Source organism: Muscardinus avellanarius (assembly GCF_963383645.1).
Source record: "Muscardinus avellanarius genome assembly, chromosome: 21".
In the NCBI taxonomy this organism is placed as follows: Eukaryota; Metazoa; Chordata; class Mammalia; order Rodentia; family Gliridae; genus Muscardinus; species Muscardinus avellanarius.
This window is the reverse complement of record NC_137807.1, coordinates 5,879,294-5,888,258: the sequence shown is the minus strand read 5'-3', so window position 1 is coordinate 5,888,258 and position 8,965 is coordinate 5,879,294. Positions and strand designations below refer to the sequence as shown.

The 8,965-nt window shown below is 56.1% G+C and overlaps 1 protein-coding gene across 1 annotated transcript; it reads right to left on the bottom strand.

Annotated features, from left to right (window-relative positions):
• Positions 1–2,387: 2,387 nt before the first annotated feature.
• RAN (RAN, member RAS oncogene family) lies at positions 2,388–6,192 on the bottom strand (the record flags this gene model as incomplete). Its single annotated transcript, XM_080717679.1, has 6 exons — positions 2,388–2,432; positions 2,508–2,678; positions 3,223–3,410; positions 5,817–5,942; positions 6,007–6,091; positions 6,157–6,192. The coding sequence occupies 6 exons, from the start codon at positions 6,190–6,192 to the stop codon at positions 2,388–2,390; spliced, it is 651 nt and encodes a 216-aa protein (XP_080573805.1).
• Positions 6,193–8,965: the final 2,773 nt, after the last annotated feature.

Genomic DNA, 8,965 nt, shown 5'->3' with positions numbered 1-8,965 from the left:
AGCCTCTGGAATGCTGGGATTACAATCATGCGCCACCACGCCCAGCTTTTTTTCTATTGTTTTTTATTTTATGGTACTAGGGCTTGAACAGAGGCGTCTGCCTCTGAGACTTTATTTGGAAACAGGGTCTCGCTAAGTTGCTGAGGTTGGCTTCCTCCCAAGGATCCTCAGCCTCCCAAGTACCTTTTTATCTGAGTAAATAATTACATCTAAAAGAGGGGATCTAAGCCAGGCGTGGCGTGCAGGCCTTTTAATTCCAGCATTTGGGAGCCTGAGACAAAGGACTGCAGTTCGCGGCCAGCCTCAGCTACTTAGTGGGGCCGTTTACAACTCAGTGAGACCGTTTCAAAATAAAAAATAAAAACTAGGGCTGGGGGTACAGCTCAGAGGTAGAATGTCCTGGATTCCATCCCCAGTACCAAAATAAACAGTAAATCGAAGGCCAACTCGTTCACCATTCAGCAGGCCAGGGTACTAGGGTTGAACCAGGGCCACTCTACCTCCGAGCCGCGCGCCTGCCTGTTGGGAAAGCCTCGCTAGGCTGGCGAGGCCCTGCTCAGGAGGCCGTCCTGGAACCTGCAGCCCCGCCACGTCCGCCTCTCGCCCGTGATTTACAAAATTGGTTCTGGCACAAAATGAAGCTGCTTTTCAAAAATATTTACCTTCACTTTTACGTGGACACTACGCTCCTCCTTGGTGACTTTGCTTTAAGCCATTTCTAGTTTGTTGCCTGCCAATTTGCCTTAGGCAGCGAGCACTGTCCAGGGCAGGGCGGTCCCCCACGGCCCTCGCGCTGACTCAGCAGAGCTGACCTAGGACACACCGCTCTCCCTACAGCAAACCCAAGAGATGACTGGGAAAATCCTGCGTTGTGTAAGGCCAGTCAGCGTTCACCTTAAACTCAAACGCCTCAGGTCCGTGGGAAACTGCATCTCCCAAGCTGCTGAGGCCTGGCTGTGGACCTAGCACAGCAGACGCACCAAGCTGGATCTCAGTCTACGGGGCCTCCAGTACCCAAGGCAAACCTCAACTGTCCGCCACCCTCCAGACAGGGCTTTCTGGGTGGCTGAGTAACTTCCACATCCCACGTCCCTTGTGGTACATACTCTACACGTCCTCTGCCCAGACTGCCTGCAAATACCTTTGAGGGTAAAAAACATGAAAAGCTATGGAATTTTCTTAACTTTTGCAAGACTCTCCCTGAATTGCCAAGGCTGCCCTCCAGCCCACAGTCCTCCCTAGGCCGGGCCGCTATGCCCCGCCTCGCCCACACACCTTCAGCGCCAGGAGTGGTGGTGCACACGTACAGTGCCAGTGCCCGGGAGACAGAAGTTTTGAGGCCAGACTCGGCAACTCAGCGAGACCCTGCTTTGAAATAAAAAGGACTGGGATGTTAATAGGTTCACTCCCTAGCACCCTAACAAAACTTAAAGACATCTTTAGCCTCTAAGTACTTAATAGCAGCCAGCAGTCACCACAGAACGCGGCCTTGGACTTGCCCTCCACTCATTTCTAGCAGGGAGCCCCCCCAAGCGGCCACCACCGACTAGCTCCATTCCACCTGTGAAGGCCTCCACCCGTGGGCTCATCTTTGCTGGAAGGGAAGTGAGGGCCCAACCCCAGTCAGCTGGGCATGGAGTTTCATGCTGATGGGGCTCTATTCTTTTTGAGGGTCTGGGGGTGGATCCCAGGGCCATTCAACTTCCAAGCTACACCCCCTGCCCTACTTTTTATCCTTATTTTGAAAATGGGCCTCACTGAGTTGTAGAGGGCCTCACTAAGTAGCTAAGGCTGTTGTGAGCGGCGACCCTCCAGTCTCAGCCTCCTGAATGCTGGATCACCACCACGCCCAGCAATGAATGGGTCTCTATTCTGAACAAGCTCTTCCCTGGCTGCCACTAGCGGGCACGCAGACTCGACTTTAGCTAACCCTCCGCTGGACTGACCGGACTCGGACGGACACAGAAGCAGGCACGGGCCCCAAGTCGTCAGAGCAGAGGCAGTGTGAACAAGGGGTCCCCAAGTGCTCATACACGAGGGCTCGATTCACTTGCTTAGATATTTGAAATACAACTTTATTCTGATTCTAAACGGAAGGAACGGGAATGACGGTAACAAACGAGATTTCACCACTGAGTGTTGTGATGTGACTGTAGCAGTCATCGGAAACTCAACAACAAACAACTGCGTTCAAACAGCTAAATATGCAGGTCCAAAAATGAAGGTGTGTTAACTGCCACATTCGCTCCGAAGCCCATTCATCTTCAGCATTCCAAATGAAGCACGTCTGCTTAGCTAGATGTGAATAGAGTGGCACGCGCTGACCGCGGACATCACAGGACAGTTGCCTATAAAACTAGACTTCTGACGCCGGCTCCCGCTCCCGCTCACAGGTCGTCGTCCTCGTCTGGGAGAGCAGTTGTCTGGGCAACCTGGGGGAGAGGGGAAGACTAGGCATTCTAGGCCGCGCACCAGGCCCCGCCAGGCCCCGCGGAGACCCCACGTACCTCTAGATCGTGCTCGTACTGCGCGGCCAAGGCGGGGTCCATGACGACCTCTGGCGGGGCGAGGGCGGGCATGGCCACGAACTCCAGGTTAGGGTCTCCAATGAGCTTCCTCGCCAGCCAGAGGAAGGGCTTTTCGAAGTTGTAGTTACTTTTAGCAGAAATGTCATAGTACTGTTAAAACAAAAGCGAAATTAAATTCTAAAAAACTCATCACAGCTGGGCATGGTGGCGCACGCTTGTAATCTCAGCATTCAGGAGGCTGAGACCGGAGGATCGCAGTTCAGACAGCCTCAGCTACTTAACGAAGCCCTCTACAACTCAGTGAGACCTGATTTCAAAATAAATAATAGGGCAGGGGGCATAGCTCGGAGGTCGAATGCCCCCAGGTTCCATCCCCAGACCTGCAAAAATAAACAAACAAAATACCCATCACTAAAAATGGCCCATCCTGAGGGCATTCCCAGCTAAAGAATGCAGGTCAATTTCACAGAAGCACGCAACTTTTTTTTTTTGCGCGAAGCTAGGGATGGAACCCAGAGGCATTCAACCCCCGAGATACACCCCTTGCCCTGAGAGCCTCACTAAGTAGCTGAGGCTGTCTGCGAACCGCGATCCTCCGGTCTCAGCCTCCCGAATGCTGGGATGACAAGCGTGCGCGCCACCACGCCCGGCTTGCAACCTTCAAGAACCACAACTGAGCCAGAGCATAGCATACCTGAAGATTCTTCTTTCGGTGGAAAACAATCGACTTTGCCTTCACCTTCCTGTCCTTAATATCCACTTTGTTGCCACACAACACAATAGGGATGTTCTCGCACACGCGCACCAAGTCTCGGTGCCAGTTAGGCACGTTCTTGTAGGTGACCCTCGATGTGACGTCGAACATGATGATGGCACACTGGGCTGGAAAAACGTTCCGCAGCGGTCAGTGCGACCCGGGCTTCCTGCACCGCCCGAGACCCAGAACCGCGGAGCTAGGGCTCAACCCGACCACCTCAGGCCAACTCGGGGTTGCCCGTATGCATCCACTCCTTTTTTCTTTTTCCTTTTTTGCAGTACTGGGATGGAACCCAGGGGGACCCTACCTCTGAACCGTGCAGAGTCTCACTGAGTTGCTAAGTAGCAACTGAGACTGTCTTTGAACCTCGATCCTCCTGTCTCAGCCTCACCATTGCTGGGATTACAAGTGTGCGCCACCACGCCCGGCTACATTCACTCAATCTAAAAATCCCTCTCAAGCCGGGGTGGTGGCACACGCCTGTAATCCCAGCATTCGGGAGGCTGACACTGGAGGATCATGGTTTGCGGACAGCCTCAGCTACTTAGTGAGACCCTGTTTCAAAATAAAGAATAAAATGCCCCTGGGTTCCATTCCCAAAGCCAAAAATACCCTCTCAAAACAAAGACTACTGTAATGCACAGCATTGGCTGCCATCCTCCCTTCCTAAGAAACCTGGAAGACCAGCTTACCCTGTATCCAATCTTTCCCATTTCCCACCAAAATACACCATTAATGCTAATATTTAAAGCAAATTAAAGAGTAAATGGGCATTCCTGAGGACCTCGTTCCCTTGTTTTGAGAATACGGCTTAAAAATACATTCTGAAAAGACCTCTGAATAGCAATGTACAAATGTGCATTATGCTTCTAAGCAGACACGAAGGGGCAGCCATGGCACTCAGAGTGTACAGCACCAATTACTTGGCAAGGAAAATTTAGGGGGGTGGGCTTGTATTTATCTGCACACCTGAGAAAAGCAAGAGACGTGAAAGAGACCCTAAACAAAGAGGCTCTTCTGCATTTGCCTTTTGGTTTGACCCAACAATAAAATGAACAAGTCTCATTCCCATTTTTTTACGTCAAGCATTTTTTTTGGTGGTACTGGGGTTTTACCAGGGGCACAGCCCCAGCCCTGTTTTTCATTCTGTATTCTGACACAGGGTCTCACTAAGTTGCAGAAGGCCCAAGTATCTGATCCTCCTGTCCCACACTCCCAAGTGCTGGGATTACAAGCGTGCACCACCACATGGGCCTAAATCAAGCATTTTAAAGTAAATATGAAACCAGGATTAGGAAGACAGCATCCGATTTGACATTTCTAAGATGGCGTAACTCTTAATCCTAAGACTGGTCAAAGCATTTAGGGTTAAAACAATTTGTACTACTGGGGATTGAGAAGCCAGGGACATTCTACTTCTGAGCTACACGCCCCAGGTCCCCCTTTTTGTGGTACTGGGGGTGCAACCCAGGGGCATTCCACCTCAGTTACACCCCCTGCCCTATTTTTTATTCTTTATTCTTCACTGAGTTGCAAATGTCCTCACTAAGTAGCGGAGGCTGTCCATGAACCACGATCCTCCTCCTCGTCTCAGCCTCCCGAATGCTGGGATTACAAGTGCTGGCCACCACACTCAGCTTAATGACATTTTTTTTTTTTTTGGCGGTACTGAAGATTGAACCCAGGGGGCATATTACCTCTGAGCTACACCCCCAGCCTGACTATTCTTTACTGAGACAGGGTCTCACTAAGCAGCTGAGGCTGGTCAGGATCCCAGATCCTCCTGCCTCACCCTCCCACTTACTGGAATTACAAGCATGTGCCACCACGTGGGCCTACACAGAGCATCTTATAGTAAAAAAGAAACCGGGATTAGGGAAGACATCAACCGATCTTACGTTTCTAGGATGGCCTAACTCCTGCTCTAGGACTCTGATCAAAGCATTTGGTGCTTAGATGGGGGGGGCACTACTGGGGATTGAGAATCCAGAGACACCCTACTTCTGAACTACACACCCTCCTGGCCTTCTTTTTTTGTTCTTGGGCGGTCGTGGGGATGGAACCTGGGGGGTGGAGGTATTCGACCTCAGAGCTAGCCCCCAGCCCAATTTACTCCCTCTCTCTTTCTTGCAGTACTGGGGATGGAACCCGGGGGAGGAGGGCGGGGGTATTGACCCCCAGCCCTATTCTCTCTCTCTGTACTGGGGATGGAACCTGGGGGGTGGAGGTATTTGACCTCAGAGCTAGCCCCCCATCCGATTTCCTCTTTTCCTTTTCTTGCAGTACTGGGGATGGAACCTGGGGGAGGAGGGGGGGTATCTGACCTCAGAGCTAGCCCCCCAGCCCGATTCCCTCTTTCCCTTTCTTGCAGTACTGGGGATGGGACCTGGGGTGGGGGGGTAGTCTACATCAGAGCCAGCCCCCCGGCCCGATCTCCTCTCTTTCTTTCTTTCTTGCCGTACTGGGGATGGCCCCTGGGGGAGGAGGAGGGGCCATCGACCTCGGAGCCAGCCCCCGGCCCACGTGCCCACCTTGGATGTAGTAGCCGTCCCGCAGCCCGCCGAACTTCTCCTGGCCGGCCGTGTCCCACACGTTGAACTTGATGGGGCCGCGGTTGGTGTGGAAGACCAGCGGGTGCACCTCCACGCCCAGGGTGGCTGCGGGGAGGCCGGGGTGAGCGCGCGCCGCCGCCGCCCGCCCGCCGCCCGCCGCCGCACCTACCTACGTACTTCTTCTCGAACTCGCCGGTCAGGTGGCGCTTCACGAACGTGGTCTTGCCCGTGCCGCCGTCGCCCACCAGCACGAGCTGCGGAGCGCGCATCGTCAGCCCCGGCCCGCCGCCCGCCCGCCGCCCGCCCGGCCCGCACGCACCTTGAACTGCACCTGCGGCTCCCCCTGCGCGGCCATGGCGGCGATCTGCGGAGAGCGCGGCTTACAAAGGCGCGGGCGCGGGGCGCGGGGCCCGGGCCCCCGGCCGCCCGCCGCGCCGCCCCCGGCCCCGGCCGCCCGCCCGCCCCGCCGCCCGCCCGGCCGGCCCGCCCGGCCCGCCGCTACCTTCCAGAAGCGTCTCCGCGCCCGAACGACTGAGGCTGGGAAGATGGCGGAAGCGCGATTCAAATGCCGGAGACGCAGCCGACGCCGGGGGGCGGGGCCTCGCGGGGCGGGGCAACGGCGCCGCGCCCAACCACGCGGGGCCCGGCGCCGGCGGGCGCGCGCACGCACCGCGACGCACGCGCGGCCCGGCCCGCTCGGCCAGCGGGACGTTGGCGGGGCGGTCACGTGGGCGGCGGCGGCGGCGCGCACGGGCCGGCCCGCGGGGCTTCCGCGGGCGGGGCCCGCGCGTCGGTCACGTGGCGCCGCAGGCGGGCGCGCGCGCGCACGCACGCAGGCACGCAGGCCGGCCGCGGACCGCGTGCGCCGGCTCCGAGGGCGGGCTGCCCCGCGCAGGCGCCGTGGGCGGGCGTGGCGCGCTGGTCACGCGGGCGGCGGCCGGCTGCGCGGGAAAGGCGGGTGGGCGCCGCAGGGCCCTGGTGTGCGGGGCTCGAGCCAGCGCCTGCGGCCGTGCCGACCCGGGACGGCGGGGCCCCGGCGGGCGGGCGGGCGGGCGGGCGGGCGGGCGGGGAGGCCACGTGGCGGGCGCCGCGCCCGCCCCCGACGAATGAATGGCCGCGCGCTCCGCCCGCCATGGCAGGCCGCCTCCGCGCAGAGGCCCGTGCCGCACGCGGGCAGCAGGCCCCGGTGCACCGAGGCGCCCTCCGCCCTGGCAAGGAAGGCCGCCGTGTCCTCGGGCTGAGATGGGTCCCGGACGGAGTAGGCTGAGCAAAAGGGTGTTGCGGGGTGATGTTGGTAACTCGGTGCCAACGCCCTTACGGGTGGGGCTGGCCTCCAGTCGGCCATCCTCATTCTGAGCCTCCCAGACGCTAGGATCAGCCCCATTTGATCCATTCGAAAGGTCTCAGTTGCAGAGGCCTCGCTAGGCTGCCGAGGCTGGCCCCGAACCTACGATCCTGGGGTTATAGGCCTGTGCCACGTGGCCTGGCGGCCTGGGGAGGTTTTAAACGGATGGGGTAATGCCATTCGTGCGCACTTATTATAACCCATCACCCAAACTATTCATTCTTGGGTATAGGTATATAATTTATATTTGGGGAGGGTGAGGTTGAACCCAGGGGCATTGCACCGCCGCACCTGGAAATCTAGTACTTGGGAGGCTGAGTCAGGTTGGAGGCCAGCCTCAGCGGCTCTAAGAGCCCCAGAGTCAAAACAAACAGTGTAATAAGGCTGGGGATGTAGTGTAGCCCAGGCGGAAGGCCCCTGAGTACAGCCCCCAGTACCAAAATACATAAAATGGTAAGGAAAAAAAAATAATTGAAGTAACAGTAACTACATAATCGTGCTCTTCTGAGTGGTAAGGGCATTAGTGGCATCCCCCCCCTCCAGTCACAGGGAGAGCCAGCGTGGTGGCACAGGCTTGTCTCCCAGGACTTGGTAGGCTGAGACAGGAGGATCACAAGTTCTAGGCTAGCCTCAGCAATTTAGTGATACCCTGTTTCAAAATTATGAAATAGTATCACTCAGAGGTAGACTGCCCCTGGATTTCATTCTCAGCGCCACAAAAATGAACAAATAAATAGTCATAGGAAATAATGTCCAGCCAGGAGTTACAGCCCCTCCTGCTTAGTGGGGCTCCCAGGCCGCTGCTTTGTTGGCAGCAGGTGCTTCTAACTGGCCCAAACTCAGGATGTATAAACGTTATCATTTAAGAAATGCGGGAGCCAGGCGTGGTGGCGCACGCTTGTCATCCCAGCATTTGAGAGGCTGGGACAGGAGGATCGTGGTTCCCGGCCAGCCTCAGCTTCAGTAGGCCCTCTGCAACTCAGTGACACCCTGTTTCAAAATAAAGAGTAGAAATTAGGGCTGGGGGTGTCACTCAGAGGTAGAATGGCCCTGTGTTCCATGCCCAGTACTGAAAAAGAAAAAAGAAATACAGGCCCAGCGTGGTAGCCCTCGCCTGTACTCCCAGTAATTGGGAGGCTAAGACAGGATCAACTGAAACTTCCATCCTGTGCCCCAAGTCACCTTGGGAGAATCTAGTCTAAGAAAAGAGGATAGAGAAAGCATACTCTGAGAAAGCATATGAGAAGCCAGGCATGGCAGTGCACACCTATGACCCCAGTCCTTTGGAGGCTGAGACAGGAATCTCGGGTTTGAGGACAGCTTCAGCAGGTAGTGAGACCTCGTGAGAAAGTGCTGGAGGTATAGCTCAGAGGTAGAATGTCCCTGGGTTCAATACCTAGTACAGAAAAGAAAAAGAAAGGAAGAGAGGACCGTGCTGTAAGAAAGTGTACGAATAGCCGGGCATCGTGGTGCACGCCTGTAATCCCAGTATTTGGGAGGCTGAGACAGGAGGACCACAGGTTTGAGGACAGCCTCAGCAACCTTGTGAGGCCCTCTGCAGTTTAGTGAGATCCTGCCTCAAAATAAAAAAATATGGAGGTGGGCGTGGTGGCGGCCGCTTGTAATTCCAGCATTTGAGAGGCTGAGACAGGAGGATCGTGGTTTGCGCATAGCCTCAGCTACCGAGTGAAGCCCTTGCAACTCAGTGAGACCCTGTTTAAAAATAAATAATAAAAAATAGAGCTGGGGGTGTAGCTCAGAGGTAGAACGCCCCTGGGTACTG